The 24,375-nt window shown below is 35.6% G+C and overlaps 1 protein-coding gene across 1 annotated transcript in view; it reads right to left on the minus strand.

Moving 5' to 3' along the window:
- ace (angiotensin I converting enzyme (peptidyl-dipeptidase A) 1) overlaps positions 1-24,375 on the minus strand; it is a 30,386-nt gene that overhangs the window by 937 nt on the left and 5,074 nt on the right. The window contains exons 3-25 of the mRNA XM_031291301.2: positions 23,082-23,246; positions 22,830-22,917; positions 21,822-21,965; positions 21,440-21,631; positions 20,684-20,781; positions 20,335-20,504; positions 20,006-20,229; positions 19,734-19,878; positions 18,822-18,920; positions 17,970-18,092; positions 17,661-17,866; positions 17,062-17,198; positions 16,591-16,749; positions 15,466-15,553; positions 14,988-15,131; positions 14,349-14,540; positions 13,818-13,915; positions 13,205-13,377; positions 12,741-12,964; positions 12,513-12,657; positions 11,300-11,398; positions 10,947-11,069; positions 10,651-10,844 (exon numbers count right to left, since the gene is read on the minus strand). Coding sequence (XP_031147161.2) covers positions 10,651-10,844; positions 10,947-11,069; positions 11,300-11,398; positions 12,513-12,657; positions 12,741-12,964; positions 13,205-13,377; positions 13,818-13,915; positions 14,349-14,540; positions 14,988-15,131; positions 15,466-15,553; positions 16,591-16,749; positions 17,062-17,198; positions 17,661-17,866; positions 17,970-18,092; positions 18,822-18,920; positions 19,734-19,878; positions 20,006-20,229; positions 20,335-20,504; positions 20,684-20,781; positions 21,440-21,631; positions 21,822-21,965; positions 22,830-22,917; positions 23,082-23,246 — 3,430 coding nt within the window. The remainder of the gene's footprint in view (positions 1-10,650; positions 10,845-10,946; positions 11,070-11,299; positions 11,399-12,512; positions 12,658-12,740; positions 12,965-13,204; positions 13,378-13,817; positions 13,916-14,348; positions 14,541-14,987; positions 15,132-15,465; positions 15,554-16,590; positions 16,750-17,061; positions 17,199-17,660; positions 17,867-17,969; positions 18,093-18,821; positions 18,921-19,733; positions 19,879-20,005; positions 20,230-20,334; positions 20,505-20,683; positions 20,782-21,439; positions 21,632-21,821; positions 21,966-22,829; positions 22,918-23,081; positions 23,247-24,375) is intronic.

Genomic DNA, 24,375 nt, shown 5'->3' on the forward strand with positions numbered 1-24,375 from the left:
TATGAGCAAAAGCTGTTCCAGGGTATGTGCAGGGATCCCAAAGTTAAATTGAATACTTTTATATTATTATACTATTATATTATTTTTGGAGCTTTTATGGCCTTTATTGGATAGACAGTTGAAGGCAGGAAAGTGGGAAAGAGATGGGGATGACATGCAGCAGAGGGCCACAGGTTGGAATCAAACCATGACTGCTGGGGCAAGGACTGAGCCCCAGTACATGGGCTGAGCTACCAGGGCCCCTATATACCTTTTAAAAGTGTCATAGTCAAAAATGTGAAAAAAGCCAAAGTTTTGTATGTTAAAAAAGTGAAAAAAAAATCATAGTATAGTATGCCAAAAAAAAAGTGATAAAAAGCAAAAGTATAGTATGTCAAAAACAGTCATAAAAAAGCCATAGTATAGTATATCTAAAATAAGTGAAAAAAGCCATAATATAGTATGTTGAAAAAAAGTGATAAAATAGCCATAGTATAGTATGTCGAAAAAAGCCATAGAATTGTATGTCGAAAAAAGTGTTAAAAAAGTCATAGTGTAGTATGTTGAAAAAAGTGAAAAAAGTCATAGTATTGTATGTCGACAAAAAGTGATTAAAATGCCATGGTATAGTATGTCGAAAAAAGCCATCGTATAGTATGTTGAAAAAAGTGGTAAAACAGCCATTGTATAGCATGTCAAAAAAAGTGGGAAAAAGTCATAGTATAGTATGTCAAAAAAAGGGATGAAAAAGCCATAGTATAGCACGTCGAAAAAAGTGGAAAAGAAGTCATAGTATTGTATGTCGAAAAAAGCCATAGTGTTGTTTTTAAAAAAAAAAAAAAAAAAAAAAAAAAAGTCATAGTATAGCATGTCGAAAAAAGTGGAGAAAAAAAGTCATAGTATAGTATGTTGAAAAAAGTGGTAAAAAAGCCATAGTATAGTATGTCGACAAAAGCAATAGTATAGCATGTCGAAAAAAGTGATTAAATAGCCATAGTATGTCGAAAAAAAAGTGATGAAAAGCCACGGTATAGTATGTTGAAAAAAGTGATGAAAAAGCAATAGTATAGTATGTCGAAAAAAGTTTAAAAAAAGTAATAATATAGCATGTCGAAAACAATGATAAAAAAGCCATAGTATAGTATATCGAAAAAAGCAATAGTGTTGTATGTCAAAAAAAGTGAAAAAAGCCATAGTATAGCATGTCGAAAAGGGATAAAAAGCCATAATATAGCATGTTGAAAACAGTGATAAAAAAGCCATAGTATACTAAGTAATAGTATTGTATGTTGAAAAAAAGTGATTAAGAAGCCATAGTATAGTCTGTCGCAAAAAGTGGTAAAAAAGACATGATACAGCATATCGACAAAAGTGATAAAAAAGCCATGGTATAGTATGTCAAAAAAAGCCATGGTATAGTACGTCGAAAAAAGTGATGAAAAAGCCATAGTATAGTATGTCGAACAAGGTGGAAAAAAGTCATAATATAGCATGTCGAAAAGAATGATAAAAAAAGCCATAGTATAGTATGTTAAAAAAAAGTGATGAAAAAGCCAGAGTAAAGTATATTGAAAAAAAAACTGATTAAAAAGCCATAATATAACATGTCGAAAACAGTGATAAAAAAGCCATAGTGTAGTATGTCGAAAAAAGCAATTGTATTGTATGTCGAAAAAAGCCATGGTATAGTATGTTGAAAAAAGTGGAAAAAAAAGTCATAGTATTGTATGTTGAAATTGTTTTATTAAAAAGCCATAGTATAGTATGTCGAAAAAAAAGTGATGAAAAGCCACGGTATAGTATGTTGAAAAAAGTGATGAAAAAGCCATAGTATAGTATGTCGAAAAAAGTGATAAAAAAGCCACAGTATAGCATGTTGAAAAAAGTGGAAAAAAAGTCATAGTATTGTATGTCAAAAAAAAGTGATTAAAAAGCCATAGTATAGTATGTCGGAAAAAGTGGAAAAAAGTCATAATATAGCATGTCGAAAACAGTGATAAAAAAGCCATAGTATAGTATGTCGAAAAAAGCCATGGTATAGTATGTCGAACAAAGCCATAGTATAGTATGTCGAAAAAAAGCCATAGTATAGTATGTTGAAAAAAGCCATAGTATAGTATGTCGAAAAAAGCCATAGTATAGTATGTCGAACAAAGTGGAAAAAAGTCATAATATAGCATGTCGAAAACAGTGATAAAAAAGCCATAGTATAGTATGTCGAACAAAGTCATAGTATAGTATGTCGAAAAAGTGATAAAAAAGTCATAGTATTGTATGTTGAAAAAAAGTGATTAAAAAGCCATAGTATAGTATGTCGAAAAAAAGTAATAATACAGCATGTCGAAAAAAAGTGATGAAAAAGCCATAATATAGTATGTCGAAAAAAGTGATAATAAAAGCAATGGTATAGTATGTCGAAAAAAGCCATAGTATAGTATGTTGAAAAAAGCGATAAAAAAGCCACAGTATAGCATGTCGAAAAAAGTGAAAAAAAAGTCATAGTATAGTATGTCGAAAAAAAGTGATGAAAAAGCCATGGTATAGTATGTTGGAAAAAGTGATAAAAAGCCACGGTATAGTATGTCAAAAAAAGCCATGGTGTAGTATGTTGAAAAAAGTGATAAAAAAGCCATACTATAGTATGTCGACAAAAGCAATAGTATAGTATGTCGAAAAAAAAGTGATGAAAAGCCACGGTATAGTATGTCAAAAAAAGTGATAAAAAAAGCCATAGTATTGTATGTCGAAAAAAAGTTTAAAAAAAGTAATAATATAGCATGTCGAAAAAAAGTGATGAAAAAGCCATAATATAGTATGTCGAAAAAAGTGATAATAAAAGCAATGGTATAGTATGTCGAAAAAAGCCATAGTATAGTATGTTGAAAAAAGCGATAAAAAAGCCACAGTATAGCATGTCGAAAAAAGTGAAAAAAAAAGTCATAGTATAGTATGTCGAAAAAAAGTGATGAAAAAGCCAGAGTAAAGTATATTGAAAAAAAAACTGATAAAAAGCCATAATATAGCATGTCGAAAACAGTGATAAAAAAGCCATAGTATAGTATGTCGAAAAAAAAGTGATAAAAAGCCATGGTATAGTATGTTGGAAAAAGTGATAAAAAGCCACGGTATAGTATGTCAAAAAAAGCCATGGTATAGTATGTTGAAAAAAGTGATAAAAAAGCCATACTATAGTATGTCGACAAAAGCAATAGTATAGTATGTCGAAAAAAAAGTGATGAAAAGCCACGGTATAGTATGTCAAAAAAAGTGATAAAAAAAGCCATAGTATTGTATGTCGAAAAAAAGTTTAAAAAAAGTAATAATATAGCATGTCGAAAAAAAGTGATGAAAAAGCCATAATATAGTATGTCGAAAAAAGTGATAATAAAAGCAATGGTATAGTATGTCGAAAAAAGCCATAGTATAGTATGTTGAAAAAAGCGATAAAAAAGCCACAGTATAGCATGTCGAAAAAAGTGAAAAAAAAAGTCATAGTATAGTATGTCGAAAAAAAGTGATGAAAAAGCCAGAGTAAAGTATATTGAAAAAAAAACTGATAAAAAGCCATAATATAGCATGTCGAAAACAGTGATAAAAAAGCCATGGTATAGTATGTCGTAAAAAGCCATAGTATAGCATGTCGAAAAAAGCCATAGTATAGCATGTCGAAAACAGTGAAAAAACGTCATAGTATAGTATGTCGAAAAAAAGTGATGAAAAAGCCATAGTATTGTATGTCGGAAAAAGCAATAGTATAGTATGTCGGAAAAAAGCCATAGTATAGTATGTCGAACAAAGTGGAAAAAAGTCATAATATAGCATGTCGAAAACAGTGATAAAAAAGCCATAATATAGTATGTCGAAAAAAGCCATAGTATAGTATGTCGAACAAAGCCATAGTATAGTATGTCGAAAAAAGCCATAGTATAGTATGTCGAACAAAGCCATAGTATACTATGTCGAAAAAAGCCATAGTATAGTATGTCAAAAAAAGCCATAGTATAGTATGTCAAAAAAAGCCATAGTATAGTATGTCAAAAAAAGCCATAGTATAGTATTCGAAAAAAGTGATAAAAAAGTCATAGTATTGTATGTTGAAAAAAAGTGATTAAAAAGCCATAGTATAGTATGTCGAAAAAAAGCAAAAGTATAGTATGTCAAAAACAGTCATAAAAAAGCCATAGTATAGTATATCTAAAATAAGTGAAAAAAGCCATAATATAGTATGTTGAAAAAAAGTGATAAAATAGCCATTTTTTCATATGTCGAAAAAAGCCATAGAATTGTATGTCGAAAAAAGTGTTAAAAAAGTCATAGTGTAGTATGTTGAAAAAAGTGAAAAAAGTCATAGTATTGTATGTCGAAAAAAGTGTTAAAAAAGTCATAGTGTAGTATGTTGAAAAAAGTGAAAAAAGTCATAGTATTGTATGTCGACAAAAAGTGATTAAAATGCCATGGTATAGTATGTCGAAAAAAGCCATCGTATAGCATGTCAAAAAAAGTGGGAAAAAGTCATAGTATAGTATGTCAAAAAAAGGGATGAAAAAGCCATAGTATAGCACGTCGAAAAAAGTGGAAAAGAAGTCATAGTATTGTATGTCGAAAAAAGCCATAGTGTTGTTTTTCAAAAAAAAAAAAGTCATAGTATAGCATGTCGAAAAAAGTGGAGAAAAAAAGTCATAGTATAGTATGTTGAAAAAAGTGGTAAAAAAGCCATAGTATAGTATGTCAACAAAAGCAATAGTATAGCATGTCGAAAAAAGTGATTAAATAGCCATAGTATGTCGAAAAAAAAGTGATGAAAAGCCACGGTATAGTATGTTGAAAAAAGTGATGAAAAAGCCATAGTATAGTATGTCGAAAAAAGTTTAAAAAAAGTAATAATATAGCATGTCGAAAACAATGATAAAAAAGCCATAGTATAGTATATCGAAAAAAGCAATAGTGTTGTATGTCAAAAAAAGTGAAAAAAGCCATAGTATTGTATGTCGAAAAGAGTTTTAAAAAAAAACTCATAGTATAGCATGTCGAAAAGGGATAAAAAGCCATAATATAGCATGTTGAAAACAGTGATAAAAAAGCCATAGTATACTATGTAATAGTATTGTATGTTGAAAAAAAAGTGATTAAGAAGCCATAGTATAGTCTGTCGCAAAAAGTGGTAAAAAAGACATGATACAGCATATCGACAAAAGTGATAAAAAAGCCATGGTATAGTATGTCAAAAAAAGCCATGGTATAATATGTTGAAAAAGTGTTAAAAAAGCCATAGTATAGTATGTCGAAAAAAGCCATGGTATAATATGTTGAAAAAAGTGTTAAAAAAGCCATAGTATAGTATGTCGAAAAAAGCCATGGTATAGTACGTCGAAAAAAGTGATGAAAAAGCCATAGTATTGTATGTCGAAAAAAAGTGATTAAAAAGCCATGGTATAGTATGTCGAACAAGGTGGAAAAAAGTCATAATATAGCATGTCAAAAAGAATGATAAAAAAAGCCATAGTATAGTATGTTAAAAAAAAGTGATGAAAAAGCCAGAGTAAAGTATATTGAAAAAAAAACTGATAAAAAGCCATAATATAGCATGTCGAAAACAGTGATAAAAAAGCCATAGTGTAGTATGTCGAAAAAAGCAATTGTATTGTATGTCGAAAAAAGCCATGGTATAGTATGTTGAAAAAAGTGGAAAAAAAAGTCATAGTATTGTATGTTGAAATTGTTTTATTAAAAAGCCATAGTATAGTATGTCGAAAAAAAAGTGATGAAAAGCCACGGTATAGTATGTTGAAAAAAGTGATGAAAAAGCCATAGTATAGTATGTCGAAAAAAGTGATAAAAAAGCCACAGTATAGCATGTCGAAAACAGTGAAAAAACGTCATAGTATAGTATGTCAAAAAAAAGTGATGAAAAAGCCATAGTATAGCATGTCGAAAAAAGTGGAAAAAAAGTCATAGTATTGTATGTCAAAAAAAAGTGATGAAAAAGCCATAGTATAGTATGTCGAAAACAGTGAAAAAACGTCATAGTATAGTATGTCAAAAAAAAGTGATGAAAAAGCCATAGTATAGTATGTCGAAAAAAGCCATAGTATAGTATGTCGAACAAAGCCATAGTATAGTAAGTCGAAAAAAGCCATGGTATAGTATGTCGAACAAAGCCATAGTATAGTATGTCGAAAAAAAGCCATAGTATAGTATGTTGAAAAAAGCCATAGTATAGTATGTCGAAAAAAGCCATAGTATAGTATGTCGAACAAAGTGGAAAAAAGTCATAATATAGCATGTCGAAAACAGTGATAAAAAAGCCATAGTATAGTATGTCGAAAAAAAGTAATAGTATAGTATGTCGAAAAAAGTGATAAAAAAGCCATAGTATTGTATGTCGAAAAAAAGTTTAAAAAAAGTAATAATATAGCATGTCGAAAAAAAGTGATGAAAAAGCCATAATATAGTATGTCGAAAAAAGTGATAATAAAAGCAATGGTATAGTATGTCGAAAAAAGCCATAGTATAGTATGTTGAAAAAAGCGATAAAAAAGCCACAGTATAGCATGTCGAAAAAAGTGAAAAAAAAAGTCATAGTATAGTATGTCGAAAAAAAGTGATGAAAAAGCCAGAGTAAAGTATATTGAAAAAAAAACTGATAAAAAGCCATAATATAGCATGTCGAAAACAGTGATAAAAAAGCCATAGTATAGTATGTCGAAAAAAAAGTGATAAAAAGCCATGGTATAGTATGTTGAAAAAAGTGATAAAAAGCCACGGTATAGTATGTCAAAAAAAGCCATGGTGTAGTATGTTGAAAAAAGTGATAAAAAAGCCATACTATAGTATGTCGACAAAAGCAATAGTATAGTATGTCGAAAAAAAAGTGATGAAAAGCCACGGTATAGTATGTCAAAAAAAGTGATAAAAAAAGCCATGGTATAGTATGTCGTAAAAAGCCATAGTATAGCATGTCGAAAAAAGCCATAGTATAGTATGTCGAAAAAAGTGATAAAAAAGCCATAGTATAGTATGTTGAAAAAAAGTGATTAAAAAGCCATAGTATAGTATGTCGAAAAAAAGCAATAGTATAGTATGTCGAAAAAAGTGATAAAAAGGCCATAGTATTGTATGTCGAAAAAAGTTTAAAAAAAGTAATAATATAGTATGTCGAAAACAATGATAAAAAAGGCATAGTATAGTATGTTGAAAAAAGCGATTAAAAAAGCCACAGTATAGTATGTCGAAAAAAGCCATACTATAGTATGTCGAACAAAGCCATAGTATTGTATGTCGAAAAAAGTGATAAAAAAGCCATGGTATAGTATGTCAAAAAAAGTGATAAAAAAGCCATGGTATAGTATGTCGAAAAAAGCCATAGTATTGTATGTCGAAGAAAGTGACAAAATAGCCATAGTATAGTATGTTGAAAAAAGTTTAAAAAAAGTAATAATATAGCATGTCGAAAACAATGATAAAAAAGCCATAGTAAAGTATGTCGAAAAAAGTGATGAAAAAGCCATACTATAGTATATCGAAAAAAGCAATAGTGTTGTACGTCAAAAAAAGTGAAAAAAAGACATAGTATAGTATGTCGAAAAAAGCCATAGTATTGTATGTCGAAAAAAGTGTTAAAAAACGTGATAAAAAACCCATAGTATAGAATGTTGAAAAAAGTGATGAAAAAGCCATAGTATAGCATGTCAAAAAAAAGTGGGAAAAAGTCATAGTATTGTATGTCAAAAAAGGGATGAAAAAACCATAATATAGCATGTCTAAAACAATGATAAAAAAGCCATAGTATACTATGTCGAAAAAAGTGATAAAAAAAGCAATGGTATAGTATGTCGAAAAAAGCCATAGTATAGTATGTTGAAAAAAGCGATTAAAAAAGCCACAGTATAGCATGTCGAAAAAAGTGAGAAAAAAAAGTCATAATATAGTATGTCGAAAACAGTGATAAAAAAGCCATAGTATAGCATGTCGACAAAAGGGATGAAAAAGCCATGGTATAGTATGTTGAAAAAAGTGGTAAAACAGCCATAGTATAGTATGTCGAAAAAAGTGATGAAAAAGCAATAGTATAGTATGTCGAAAAAAAGTGGGAAAAAGCCATAGTTTAGTATGTCAAAAAAAGCAATAGTGTTGTATGTCAAAAAAAGCAAAAGTGTTGTATGTCAAAAAAAGTTTTTAAAAAAAGTCAATAGTATAGCATGTCGAAAACAGTGATAAAAAAGCCATAGTATAGTATGTCGAAAAAGCAAGTGTTGTATGTCAAAAAAAGTTTTTAAAAAAAGTCAATAGTATAGCATGTCGAACAAAGCCATAGTATAACATGTCGAAAAAAGTGATAAAAAAGCCATAGTATAGTATATTGACAAAAGGGATGAAAAAGCCATGGTATAGTATGTCGAAAAAAGTGGTAAAAAAGCAATAGTATAGTAAGTCGAAAAAAGCCATAGTATTGTATGTCGAAAAGTGTTAAAAAAGCCATAGTATAGTATGTCAAAAAAAGCAATAGTGTTGTATGTCAAAAAAAGCAAAAGTGTTGTATGTCAAAAAAAGTTTTTAAAAAAAGTCAATAGTATAGCATGTCGAAAACAGTGATAAAAAAGCCATAGTATAGCATGTCGAAAAAAGTGGAAAAAAGCCATAGAATAGTATGTCGGAAAAAGAAATAGTATAATATGTTGAAAAAAGCCATATTGTAGTATGTCGAACAAAGTGGAAAAAAGTCATAATATAGCATGTCGAAAACAGTGATAAAAAAGCCATAGTATAGTATGTCGAACAAAGTGCAAAAAAGTCACAATACAGCATATCGAAAACAGTGATAAAAAAGCCATACTATAGTATGTCAAAAAAAGTGATAAAAAGCCATGGTATACTATGTCAAAAAAAGCCATGGTATAGTATGTCGAAAAAAGTGGAAAAAAAAGCAATAGTATTGTATGTTGAAAAAAAGTGATTAAAAAGCCATAGTATAGCATGTCGAAAAAAGTGATAAAAAGCCATAGTATAGTATGTCAAAAAAAGCAATCGTGTTGTATGTCAAAAAAAGTTTAAAAAAAAAGTCATAGTATAGCATGTCGAAAAAAGTGATAGGTCCATTTTCATACTTTTGTAGACAGCAGGACCTGAACCATCTTCCCTCCACCTCCCTACCCAACTCCCTATAGACTGAGCTACTGCCACATAAAGAGATGACTGTTGTATGTCAAAAAAAGTAAAAAAAGAAATAAATAAAATAAGTCATAGTATAGCATGTTGACAACAGTGATAAGAAAGCCTTGGTGCACTTTCATACTTTTGTAGACAGCAAGACCTGAACCATCAACCCTCCACTTCTCAACCCAACTCCCTCTAGACTGAGCTAATTCCACATAGAGACTATGGTGTTTTATTTAATCACTGTTTCATGGATTGGTGATAAAATAGCCATGGTATAGTATGTCAAAAAAAGCTATGGTATAGTATGTCGAAAAAAGTGGTAAAAAGCCATAGTGTAGCATGTTGAAAAAAGTGATAAAAAGTCATAGTATAGTATGTCGAAAAAAGTGAAAAAAGTCATAGTATAGTATGTTGAAAAAAGTGATGAAAAAGCCATGGTATAGTATGTCGAAAACAGCAATAGTGTTGTATGTCAAAAAAAGAAAGGTAAAAAGTCATAGTATAGTATGTCGAACAAAGTGGAAAAAAGTCATAATATAGCATGTCAAAAACAGTGATAAAAAAAGCTATAGTATAGTATGTTGAAAAAAATTGATAAAAAAGTCATAATATAGCATGTCAAAAACAGTGATAAAAAAAGCTATAGTATAGTATGTTGAAAAAAATTGATAAAAAAGCCATGGTATAGCATGTCGAAAACAGTGATTAAAAAAAACATAATATAGTATGTTGAAAAAAGTGATAAAAAAGCCTTGGTGCACTTTCATACTTTTGTAGACAGCAAGACTTGAACCATCAACCCTCCACTTCCCAACCCAACTCCCTCTAGACTGAGCTAATTCCACATGGTGGTATATGTCCTATAGCCCATTCTATTATGTTTTCCGACATACTATAATATGGCTTTTTTTTAATCACTTTTTCATGGATTGGTGATAAAATAGCCATAGTATAGTATGTCGAAAAAAGTGATTAAGAAAACATGATCAACACTCTTGTAGATACTGGAATTGAACCATCAACCCTCCAATTCCATATACTTGCCCTATTGACTGAGCTAGTGCCACTTAAAATTGCATGACTTTTTCATTACTTTTTAAAAAATACTATACTATCACTTTTTTCAACATACCATGTTATGGCTTTTTTTGCACTTTTTTCATGGATTGGTGATAATATAGCCATAGTACAGTATGTCGAAAAAAGTGGGGAAAAAAAAGGTAATTGTAAAGCATGTTGAAAACAGTGATAAAAAAAAATCCATAGTATTGTGTTTCGAAAAAAGTGATTTAAAAGCCATATTATAGTATGTCAAAAAAAGTGATAAAAAGCCATAGTATAGTATGTCAAAATTGGCTTGGAGATTGGAAAACGTATCAAATATTTATTATTTTACATAAATCAAATACATATATACAAATACAAAAATCAAAGCTTGCCTACATGCCTACTACATTTATCCATGTATCTATGGAAGTTTCAAAGTACGTGGATGCATGAGTGTGTTGGACGTACTTTCCAAGACGTTAGGTTTCCAGTCGTACTCAGGCCACCCGCGAGTATCATTATTCTTGTTGTTCTCTTTCTCCAGCCATTCAATGAGAGGTTGGAAATACTCCATGAGAGGCTGGGCACTCATTTTGGGCTGGCCGGTGATCATGGCCATAGCCTCAGGCCAGGGCTTACTGAAGCCCAGCTTCATCACATCACTGCAAACAACAACACAGAGAGGGTCAGAGGGGAGGTCGAAGCAGACAAGGATCAGTAGCAAGAGTGTGTTCTGCAGTGCGTGCGTGCGTGCATGTACTAACCCCAACAGCTTCCCAGCTTCTTTAGACTTGTAGATATCACAGGTATGTAAAGGCCCAACATGCTTGGCAGCATCACACAGAGCCTTGTGGAACTGAAACTGGATGATGAAGCTGACGAAGTACCTGGATAAAGACCATTAAACATGTACTGTCATGACTTTGCTTTAATGCCAGAAGGAAACGGAAAAACTGTCAAGTCTGTATAATGATTGCTTTATTTATTTTTTGCCATGTGAGTAGCCGTGTTTAGCTTATCTTTCCATAGTTCATTGGAGTGTATTGAAGCTGTTATCAATCTATTTGTGCTCAATTATCAGGTGCCCTGTTTGTTGTTTTGAATCATAAATATTTACCTCACGTAAGGCACGTTAGCAGGGATGTGGAACTTTGCACCTGGGTCGAAGTCATCCTCAGTACGGGTTACAGGTGGGCACAGTCCCTGGTACTTCATTCTGCAAATGTAAAATTGTAAATCATTTACAAATTAATTACTTCATTACACAATCAATCTACCACTTACTGATAAACTTTCCTTTATTTAATTATAAAATAAAGATTTTCTACATGATAACTAGGGTTGGGTACCGAAACCCTTCGCAAACAGTAGTATTCGGACCGTATTAGAACTCAAATTTCGGTTCCTCATTTCGGTTCTGAAATGTAATACTGAAATATTTTCCCTCTGTCGCTCCAGACAGTGGCAGACTCTTTTTTTCTTTCACCCTTTTCCGCTGAGTGGTGCACGTGCCCACTCACGGTGTGAAGCGCGTGTCCACGCTATTCTCCGACATGCACTCTACAATCACTGCTGATAGACGGCTTTTTGTACACACTCCAAAACGGACGTAAAAATATCACACTCTCTGTAGTCTACCGTTAGCTAGCTATCGTAAATGTAGGCTACTTTTAAAATGCCATATTTTCCCTCTAGGTTCACCAAAACGGACGTAAAAGCATATTAACCATTCATGTGATCACTAGTAAACATATTACACTTGCTCTGCCGACCCTGTAGCCTGGTGGTGGGGGAAGCGGGACAGCCTCCCCAAATTGTCTGCCCTTTCAAACTCATATCTGTGTGTACAGGCCTCTTGGACACCATCTGAGAGAGTTTTCTCCTGTGCAGGACATGCCATAAGTCAGGAGAGGTGTTGTATCTTGCCAGAGAAGGCAAATATGGTCATTTTTCTGCAAAAGAACTGCTAAAGTTTCAAGCTGGTTGGCATACCAACTCAACAACATTTATTTTGTTGTTACTTGTTAATAGTGTAATTGTTATTTGTTAAATTATTGTAGTTATGTGTTAGGTGACTTAGGTTTACTTATTATACATTTAAGTACTTTAAAACGTTAATATATTGTTAAATTTAAATAATTTTCAATTAAAAAAAACTCCATAAAAGAGTCATTTTTCAGTTTTTCAAGAATCGGTTTAGGAATCAGTTAGGAATCAGAATCGTTTTAAAAGTACCGGTTTGGCATCGGAATCGTAAAAATCCAAACGGTACCCAACCCTACTGATAACACCTGCACTTTGTAACTGTAAAAAACACTGGTGAACTTTACCTGAGGTTCCACCACTCTTTATTGTACTCAGTCGATGGGATGCGCCCGTCAAATACCTTCCATCTCCACTGATCCATCAGGTAGCCAAAAGGTAGGAAGGCGATTTTGTCAAGCGCCATGCTCATCAAGAAGTTGATATCGCTCTCTAAGGGAGGGGACAGAAACACATTGTGAGCTGTGTTTATAACATCAAATGCTTTTACAGAACTATATAGTACTCATGGTCACCATGGTTGTTTTCAACTTTGTCCAGGAGGCCGATGCTCTGCAGATGTTTGGGCGTGGACACAGACAGGGCTAGCACATCGCCGATGGCCTCATGGAAGCCGGGGTTGGCTCCATCGCGGAAGGACACAGGCTGGTCTTTGTACTGCAGGAAGTACTGGACGTGGCCCATCTCATGGTGCGCCGTGATCAGGTCATCCATAGTCACAACAGTGCACTGTTTGATCCTGTTGACACAAACAAGTCCATAATTACAGCACAGAACCTAAAAGTATTACATCTTTTTGGCTTCCATGCACTTCTTATACACCACCGTTTTAAAGTTTGGAATCACCTGGTATAGTGATGTTATTCTTCTTTCAATAATGGCTATTTTAACATGGATAAAAACAGTATAATTCAGATGCCTTCAGCTTCCATTTAGTTGACAATAATATATCTATTTAGCTGAAAATAAAATGATTAACCTGAAGTCTTTTCGGTTATAGAAGTCCCACGCAGAGGCGTGGCACACCACCTGTCGTCCATTAGACGGCTTCTCCAGCATGGATTTTTCCCAGAACTCTTGTGGCATTGGCAGCAGACCCAGAGAGGTGAAAAAGTTGTCTGATTCCTTGAACATTCTGACGGCGTTCCAGCCCTGAACGGGAAAAGAAGAGTACCAGTGAAGATGTGGATGTAATTGTCCATATATATATACTGTAAACAGTTTTGCAGGCAATGAGAAATTCAACATTTGGAATAAAGCAACAGCTACGTTTAGAAAAGGGATGACTGCACAAAGTGTAAACAAATTATGGTTCTAAAAGGAAAGGCGGTTACATACACTTGAAAATATGTATACACTACAGTATAGTCATGTATTATGTACACTTCATGTCAGTTATGGATGTCTGCTGATTTGTGCTGTTGTTATTCAGTGCAATAAAATCCTCTGTATTTATCCTCATTCTGCTAGAGCCTCCAATCTGGACTGTATCAAAGTCTCATCGTCACTGAAACAAAGATCCTTGACCTCTAAAGTGGTGGAAGATGTGTTCAGTGGTGATCATTGTGCAACTTGCTCATGTGTTCATTCACCTGTGACACCATGGCAGGAGTGGCGTCAACCTGCGTGGCATCCGGGTAGGGCATGGCCAAATCCATTATGCCAGACCACGTCTGAGCCCACATGTTGCCTGAAAGGACAGAAGACATTCATATAATCTTTTTCCTAAATTATGTGGCAAGTCATCCTCTGCTCTGCAGGTGTTAAACCAAGGGGGATTTGTGGCTGTGAGTCAGGCCAATCCCGAACCATGTGGACCTGTCACACACAATCTCATGCTTGATGCCTCTGAAAGCAAATTAAATCCTGAGTTAATCCAAAGTCATCTACCAGTCAATGACAGAATATAAATGGGGTATGCTTCCACACAAAAGAAGAGTTTGGGCTAGAGTGTTAGAATCCTTTAAATTCCAAACTGAACTACTGACTGAAGTGTGGTTTTGGCTTGCTGTGACCTCAACTCCTAAAAGCCTGGTATATTCAAAATAAAATGTCTAAAGGTAAAGTAGCACTGAATATAGTATTATGAAAACTAGTTCCAAAACTTCCTTCTTGTTACTTACCCAGCAAATGAGCAGGAATGGGTCCCTTCAGGTTGATGTGCTTTGAACCATACTTTTTGTACAGAGCCCTGCGGACATAGGCATGCACATTCTGATAGAGCGGCTCCAGCTCCTTCCACAGAGCCTCCAGGTCTTCCTCAAAGGTAGGGGTTTCATACAGGGAACGCCAGAAAGCCCCATTGTCAGAGTGTCCTATAGACAGTAACAGGGATACCAATATGAATCAGTAAGGTGTGTTTTCTACTGTAATGTAGGCAATGCACACCTTTGAAGCTGCTTCTAAAGCAAAAAATATCCTAAATGGTGAGTTTAGGTGAAGCCAGCAAGCTTCTTTCATGTCTGTAGGGTCAATATGAAGTCACTGTGATCAGCCAGTTAGCTGATCTCAGCACAAAGCTACTGGTCCCGACCAAAATAAAGTAATTAAAAATTAAAAGTAATGTTTTTAGGCTTCAGTTTTTATACTGTTTAAACAAACAAGATATAACTTGCTATAGAGGTGCTGGTAGGCGGGCGTGGACTGTAAAAAAAAAAGAAATTCTTAAACTGCTCTCCCCTGTTCTCCAGGGTTCTCATTCTTGTATTTTTCAAGCAAAGAGATCAGGGAGAATTTCAAGGTGGATGTAAAACTACTCATACCATTGAGTTTGGCAGCTGTGTTGGCCAGTTCAACATATCTCTTGTAATCCTGGCGAAGCACTTTGCCAGCAGCATCTCTCCATCCTTTCCAAGCAAACAACAGTTCGTCATAGTCCCTGGACTCTGCCATGATCTTCTGGAGATCTGAAACACAGCACATTCTTTAAACACTAACTTTACCTACTACATACTGCAATATGCAGCAGAGCATTCATGTATTTTTATCTTTTCTTGTAAAATACTTAAGCTGATAATTATTGCACCTATAACAGTTATTACATGATTTCATAGTAGCTAATAATTACATGTTTCAATTACCAATAATTGATTTGACATTAACTATCTGGTAAGTATTATTAAATTACTGTTTGCACATATGATACATTTGCTTCATTAATAATTACATATTGTATATTACCACTCATATTTTTTGAGTCTTTATATGAGGATTGGCATATATAGTATTTCATAGTCTTACCTGGATCCAGTGGATGGCACATCCCATTATCTCTGCACACCTGAGCCACACTGTATTTGGTCTCCATGTTAGATAGGAGAGTGTTGTACTGAAAAGGTAAAGGCATCCACCAAACATTAGATCCCACTGAAACATCTGCAATTACATTTGGTACATTTGGTAAATACATGTGCCAGCTTTCTAAAAGGCACTCAGGTGGAGGAAAGAGGATAAGGGCATGTAAGAGAAAAAAATTACTCTAACAAATTACTCTAACAATGGCTACAGTTACTACTTGTTTTTGAGTGCTGGAGTTGGCTGGTACTTGTTTGGCATACAGTATGTATTCATTTGTGCACAGCTCCTAGAGCTCTGTGTCTGGTCCAAAAAGAGCTTCCCCCTTCACTAAAACACCAGTTTGCAGAAGGCATCACAGACAAGCAAACAAGTTCATGGTGGCTGGCTCTTGCTAAATGTTGCCCAAGTAGGATAATTCTTTATAAATGTGGCCTTTCCACCACATTCACACATTGGACTGATTTCATTTCAATGGGGTTGCTACTATGAAATAGAAGAATGTTTTAAGGTAAGTCACTGTGTGTTAATGGCTGTTTCATGAGTAGTGCAAAGGTTTGTCAGGCTGTATGGTCAAATTGGCATGCTAATAATAAGCAAAAGGCTTCAAATTGTTGAATTGGGGTTTTCTTAATTTGCTTGTGTTTTGTCTATTGGCATGTGTTTTCTGTGTTGAGCTCTGAGGGCCACTGTATATGTCCAATGTCTGATATATTTTGGTGCAAACAGCAGGATTTTCATGCATGCTAAGGTTACTCGTATGAGGGAAACTTAGTGCTTTTAACTCGTGCTGCCTGCTAATGGTCTGGAACACGCACCACCTGTAAGATCTACCTTTATATATTCTGGCTTAGCATCATTACTGCTACTAGATTATGTTAGCTAGCTGGAGCCGACAGATGCCTATCAGCATGACCAAGTGCAACTTACATATTTGCCTTCAATAAGCATGAGCTATCGTTATGGTTTCATTTTTTCTGCATCCCTGTTGCATGTGCATTGATGATTTTTTATGAGAAACACGTCTAGGTTTTCTGTCTATTATTGTAGAGAAAGACATTTCCTCCACACCTCTTCCAGTTGTGGCGTGGACAGCGCAGCCCTCTCAATGTCACTGAGTTTTTTGATGATGCGTTTGACCGAGCCGTCCTGGAAGTCAGTGGTGTCGTACTGACGGGCCTTCTGTCCATACTTCAGGGTGTGGGCTGACATCTCCAAGTTCTTCTCAAGCTAGAGAGGAATAATGAATACTCATGAATAATCTATTTATATTATGCGTCAGTGGAAGCAGGGTGATTGTCTGGATGGAAAGGTACATAGGTAATTAGGGAGATACATACATACATGGGTTGATTAGTGACTCATTGACTCAATCAATTATTGATTCATTGACATGTTTTATTAAGCAATGATTTTATTGATTACCCAACTTGCACAAAATCAACATAAGATGCAACAGTCCTTCACGTTTGATTGATGATAGATGATGCTTGGACAATGTTAAGGTGATCTTAGTGGAGTCGATCTGTCAGAGGGTCTCACCATCGCCTGCTTATTGGCTTCGTTGATTTCGGTGTTGTACTTCCAGGAGGCCTCGGTGTAGGCATTCCACACCACCTCAGCTGTGCTGTTGTACTCGTTCAGAAAATTCTTTGCATCAAGCTCATCTGTGTTCTTGTCTGAGTAAACAAGAAGAGGGACAAGTCAGCTGAAACACTGTACATAAAGATCCACTTAATCCAGTCTGAAAAATAATGTCACATTTTAGTTAAATTACAGTGTTTATTATCATTATGTGTAAACACCATGTTTTTTGTTTTTGTTTTTTTTAATAGGCATTGCTTCCAAAGGATAAGAAAACTGTACTTTTCTGTTTGTGTGCATGCATGCAGAGAAGATCTTGGAACAGACTGCTAAACATTTTATCAAGGCTAAAGAAATAGTTTACACCCCTGCACCGCATCGAATCCATCCTGCACAGCCACCATGTCTTTGTCACATTTTAGAGAAATAAATTATTGTTTTACTTTCTTACATGATTTATTTAGAATAGTCCTTATATTGGATTATTTCCTTCCAGATAATGTTAATGTATGTATGCATCTTCTGTTTTTGTGCTATTTGTTCACTATTAATCTTACCAATATCCTCAGGGTAGCCCTCAGGGATTGGTGGGACCCAGTTAAAGTCAGGCCATCCCAATGTCTCATTCACATTTTGCTTTTCCAGCCACTTAATAATGGGGTCAAAGTATTTCATCAGTGAGCTGGCATCCAACTTGTTGTTTCCTATAGCATCCTGGAGCACATCAGGCCAAGGTTGGGAAGAGCCAGCCTGGAGAATTTTCCTGGAGAGTGTAGAATGAAATTGTATTACACCTTCACTGCTTCCCTAAACCCATTATTCATGCTCTGTGTAATAAACAATGGAGACCCAATCACATCACATACTTTAAAATGGCCCCTGCTTCTTTGGAGCGGTAGATGTCACATGTGTGCAAGGGACCCGTGTGTTTGGCTGCCGCGCACAGTTTTTCGTGAAGCTGGAACTGCAGGATGAAGCTAACAAAATACCTGCAGGGAAATAATTGCATCTTACTACCTTTCAAAATGTTGAACAAGATTTAACTAAAAGTCAAAAAGGACTACTTTTTTGGTAAAGACCATCAAAAATCATTTATACTTCAATACACCGACTAGAATAGTACAAAACAAAAAATGACCCTTAAGTTTAGATGATAAGAATGTTGTGAGTGTGTGTTTCAGCAACCACTACAAAAAAATGTGTTTGCTTGTTTAAGTAAGTGTGTGTTTGACTATCTGTCAGTCCCCACATTGTTAAAGAAACCAGCTGGGGTCAGAGGCTTTTCTTTTAGAAGCTTCCTGCTATTGTAGGGTTATTGTATCATTTTAACCCACACTCAAGTACCAGTAATTGAGTCCAGACTACAACACACAATACCTTAATTCCCAGATCACCAGCCATTCTTGCATGTTCATTAAGTTGACCTTATTCACATATTTCCCTAGTGCCCTTAGATGTATGTGCAGGCACATACACAAACACAGGCCCTTTTAGGCATATTCTGGAATTGAAATCGTTAAGTCTGTAGGAGTGAAGCTAATCAGACAGCTAGGAAAATACTAACTACATGTCATGGAAATATCATGCCTTGGTCTCTTATGTCTGTTAACCATATATATATATATATATATGTGTGTGTTACAATGATGATGCACCTTACTAGAGTGGCTTTACAATTTCATTGTACTTAAATGCAATGACAATAAACAGAATGCTACCTGATGTATGGCGTGTTTCCAGGGATGTGGTATTTTGCACCAGGATCAAAGTGATCCTCTGTACGCCTGGTTGGTGGACAGATGCCTTGATATTTTGTCCTTTAAAATGAAATAAGACAATTAGATTTAGAAAACACTGACATACGCTGGATACATAACTAAGACATTAGTTGGAAAGTTATTCAGCCTATTAATGATTGTTTTTTTCCCCCTTATTTGTGTCAGCTGTGAATGTATACCCTTTTTACACACACACACACACACACACACACACACACACACACACACACACACACAGTCTTCTACTCTTACTATGGAGCAGCTTGAATTAATCTGTTGCAGCTGGGATTTGTTCAGTCTCATTAGCTGTAAAGTGGTTATGGAATATCAGTCATTAACTGACAAGGCCAATGTAAATCTATGTGACAATGTGAAACAGGCCGCTGGTAGTGATGAACCTACAGAGAATGATCATCTGACGGACAAATTTTGTGACTAGCTGGTGAATATAGTGGAGCGTTTAGCAGCTACAGAGACAGATATCAGGAAAAGGTAGAGACCAAAAACAGAGCTAAAAGACTATTGGACTTTCATTCATTAGGTAGACACAAACATGACATCAAATAAATGATAATGCTAATAATCAGCATGTTTAAGTTTAAGTCATTTTCTCAACACATGTCTAAAGAGTCAAACAACAGACAATTGCTAGCCAGATAGCTTAGCATAAAGACTGATACAGTGGGAAACAGCTAGCAGTAGCTTCATATTAAGCTAACAGATGAGAAGATTGATACCACTCTCAACTCTTACTCTCAGCAAGAAAGTAAATGATAATTACACTTGCCAAAATTTTTTACTTTCCTTCAATGTGACATATCTTGTAAGTATAGCCTGTGCATAAAAGCCTACCGGAGGTGCCACCAGTCAGCGTTGTAGCGTTCTGGAGGTGTCTCTCCACTGAACACACCCCATCTCCACTGGTCAATGAGGTAGCCAAAGGGAAGGAAGGCTATTTTCTCCAGAGCCATCTTTAACAGGTAGTTGGTATCAGTTTCTGGAGAAACACAATGCAGAAACACAAATTTTACAATATTTTAGAACTCATCTAATTAAATTGGCACATGTGCGCTATGGGATGGTATTTCAGTGGCTTGGATTTATATCAGTCTTAGTCTCTTTACCAGGGTCAGAGGTCACATTTTCCAGCAGGTTAATGGTTTGCAGATGTTTGGGTGTGGAAACAGAGAGAGACAAAACATCCCCAATAGCCTCGTGAAAACCGGGGTTGGCTCCGCGACGGTAGCCCACAGGCTGGTCCTTGTACTGCAGGTAATACTGGACATGCCCCATCTCATGGTGTACAGTAAAGAGCTGCTCCATCGTCACTGTGGTGCACTGCTTGATCCTAAAGAGGATAAAATCACTTTGATTTATCATGTTTTAGCAACAAGATGAGCAGTTAAGTTGGCAATGAATTAAATGAAACTCACTAAATAGCTCACAATTTTACCTGAAGTCTTTGCGGTTGTAGAAGTCCCAGGCAGACGCATGGCACACCACCTCTCGACCATCAGGCTTCACCAGCATGGATCCATCCCAGAACTCCTCGGGCATCTTCTCTAAACCCAGAGACGTGAAGAACTCCTCGGCCACACGAAACATGTGCGTGGCATTATAGCCCTGTGGAGAAGTCACAATTCAGCTCAATGCTATCTGGCAAAACTATAATCACCTAAGAGCAGAGAAAGAGTTGGATTTATGAGATATGAGATACTTAAGGTCATAGTCTGCAAGATCAACAGAATTATTTTTTTACTACAATCCATCCCAGTGGCACAAAATATTTCCCCCATACTTACTTGTCTGACCATTTCATCAGTTACATCCAAGTTTGGTTTGTCAGGAAATGGGATCATCATACCATAAATATTGTTCCAAGTCTGGGCCCACATATTCCCTGAGAGTGAGGAAGAAAACATCCTTAAGCAACATTATGGGATACTCCGCTCAGTCACAGAAATGTGATAAGCACACAAAATGACTTGCCATAGTGTTTCGGCATCTTAATACTGTATCGTCCCTGGCATGTGTGATTACATCTTTGATGATGTCCAAGGCTTTTATTAAGTAATGATTGTTTATGCTAGGGACTGTACGAAAGTTATTGGGTCATATAATTGATACATGATTTGCAGGTAATAATGCAGAATAAAATGAAGGAAATTTTTAGCCAGGGAAAAGAAATGGTGCACTCTTCAGATAGATAATGCTCAAACCTCATCAACTGCAAGGATCCACAATGTGTGTTTCTTAAAGCTGACATTTTGGTTCCACAGTTACTACAAAATAAAGCCCTGATAAAGAAAAATGGATTTTGGCCTCTGCATGTGGAAAAATGCATCCATGGTGTACACACATGGCATTTTTTTCATGCAACAATTTTGATGTAACTGTTCAACTTTACAGTAAATTCACAAGGGGGAAATACAATCTGGGGCATGGGAAAATTAAAGACCCTCCCCTGTACTCCCAAAAAAATCAGCCGCTCCCCCCCTCCATTTTGCTTTTGTCAGCAGACAGTGTACAGTTTGTTAGCAACATATGTTCAGCTGTACCGAGCAGGTGGGCAGGGATGGGTCCTTTAAGGTTGATGTACTTGGGACCGTACTGCTTGTAGAGCTGGCGGCGCACAAAGGCATGCAGGTTCTGGTAGAGGGGTTCAATGGTCCTGTAGAGTTCTTCTATATCCTGCTCAAAGGTCTTAGACTCATACCAAGAGCGCCAGTCATCTCCAGTGTCCGTAAACCCTAAATAGGACAAAATGTTAATTTCTCTATTTTTCACTCACTTTCTTGCTCTTTCCCTTCGTCTATCAGACATTTCTACTCATTTACTCTCCTTGTTCTATTGTTAGGTCATACTTATTAAATTAATTACTTATTTGTAGCATTATGAACCTTGTGCTCTCAATGTCAAAGGTGAAGGGGGAGTTCTTACCGTCAGCAACAGAGGCGTTGTTGCTGAGCTCCACAAACCTGGGGTAGTACTGCCTAAGAGGTACACCTGATTCATTGTGCCAGGCCTCCCACACATACAGCAGCCTCTTGTAGCTCCTGGAGTTGGCCATGATATCTGTGAGCTCTGCAAAAATGAAAAAGAATCCCACTCTCAGTCATAAGAAAAGCATGTAAAATAAAGAGAGGCTAAACTGTTGCACAGACAAAAAACTATAACTCAAAAGCAAAAGCTGTAAGTTTTTCCTAAAACAATCAAGATGTATTGGTGTTTAGATGACTTCATGCTCTCTTAGCAGGAAAAGGACAGAACAGATGCATTATTCAAGAGATTATCTTTGAGTTATGACAACTCCATGATAGTCTGAGCGTCATGTAAAACAACATCTATCTTCAAAATGCCAGAAGTAGGAAACAAAAAGATAACAAGACAGTTTAAGACAACTAAGGAAGGTTGGGTTAGTGGAAAAAGTGATTGTTGACAGTCTGTTTGTTATTATAATAACACCATGTGATTTGTATCACGAACTTTGAATAACCCTGTTCCACCTTTTTATTGTTTCCAAGACTAAGAAACCATGTAATCATTACATAACAACAGTAAATTAGCCAATTCATTTTTATGAGTAATAATAATTTAAGTAGAAATAATTGTGTTTGTAATAGTGTGTGTTTTGGCAAGCATGTCTTACATATACTTTTAGCAGTTGTTGCTGAAAAAACACAGAGCCATTGTTCACATGCCGGCAGCATACTCAACACTAATAGGCACATCCTCAACGCTTCCTTTGGAGTCCTCTTTGAAGTCATTGTGCCCATACTGTTACTTTTCCAAGAGCAGATAAGATCTTTCTTTCTAGACTCCCCATCCACATTGTTGTGTTTCATAATGCTCACCATTGCACTGATCCTATTTCTTTCTAATAACTCCAAAGCATTTGCATTATATAATTTATGCCACAAACTGATCTGTTATCCAATATTTACTAACCAGGTTCCAGGCTCCAGCTTACATTCGGTGCTGGTTTCACCTTGGCTGTTGAATAAATATTGTCCATAGTGCTGAGAATTGTGTTATACTGGAGGCAAGAAAAGAGATTTGAAGTCAGTCTTTCTTGTTAAAAAGAGGTCAGAACTAATACAGCGACAGGACACATCTTCCATAAGACATTTTCCATTATGAAATGTGAAATGGTTAATAAAACATATATAAAAAAAGAAAAGATGTGAAACAGAAACAAACCTCCTCTCTGTCTTTCTGGGGCAGGTTGGCAACTCCCAGTAGCATGATCTTTTCCATCAGTTTCTTGTCTGAAGGGTCAGGGAGAGTAAACTCACGAGAGAAGACCTGCTTGGCCTTTAACCCCCACTCTGAGGAGAAGGCCTGCTCTTCAAGGGATGCCTTTACCTAAAGACAAGAGGAAGTGAATGATAACAATATATTGGTTACTCAGAAACAACAACCTGAAATTTAAAGGCATGCCAAGAAGGGCTAAATGACTATGTAGCTTCAGTCATTTAGCTTCTTAATGTCTTAGCGTGTTTTTATAACCAAGCGAGGGCCACAGCATTATTTTCCTGTGTTGTTAGTTATTTTATTTGCAATATCGATGTATGTCAGGAGCAGAAAGTGGGCAGCAATGAGAGTACGTTGGAACATGGTGGACACCTTTGTTGAGTGGTGTGGGAGGAACCACGTGCAGCTCAGTGTGGCCAAGATGAAGGAGGAAATGATGGTGGACATTAAGAGAACTAAAATACCCATAGAGATTTAATTATTTGCTGGGCCTAATGAACAGGGAACAAGACTGATTCTATTTTTTTAGGAAGCTCAGATTCTCTAAATATATATCAGTTTGTCATTACACATTCATACATGTACTATTTGATGGATTGTCATAATGTTAGAGGTATCCTACCGACTTCTGTGATCCCCTGACTTTTCCTCGAGTGTGAAATCTTCAATGCAATTTGGTGCAGGCATTAAAGCAACACTAGAGAACTTTTCCCGCTTCGGTCCCCCTACAGGTTGGAAGCGGAATTGTCCATTACATTACATTGTCCAGTTCATTCAAACTACAGATCCGCTACCCGATCTGGCAAACTTGCATAATGTAATGTAATGGACAATTCCGCTTCCAACCTGTAGGGGGACCGAAGCGGGAAAAGTTCTCTAGTGTTGCTTTAATGTTCTTTGCAACCCTGTGTCCGAAACAATTACGTTCCCATATAACTAAACTACATTCTCAATCAGTTTCAAGGGTTAAACCCTTTAATTCTCTAGATTACGTTTGTTTCAAAACACACTTGTAGTAGCGACAGGCACACATTAAACAGTCACAGTTTTAAACACGTGGTTAATGAATTGAAATAAAACTACTTGGTTAGGTTTAGGAAAAGATCATGGTTTGGGTAAAAATAAGTATGTTTGTTACGCAACTTAAGTTACATACATAAATTAAGAAGGTTACGCAAGTTGACTTTTGGTGTCGTACAGTACACAAACAGTGGTCTCTTTGGTGTACATCTCGTGTGAC

The sequence above is a fragment of the Sander lucioperca genome, chromosome 22 (assembly GCF_008315115.2).
Source record: "Sander lucioperca isolate FBNREF2018 chromosome 22, SLUC_FBN_1.2, whole genome shotgun sequence".
Classification (NCBI taxonomy): Eukaryota; Metazoa; Chordata; class Actinopteri; order Perciformes; family Percidae; genus Sander; species Sander lucioperca.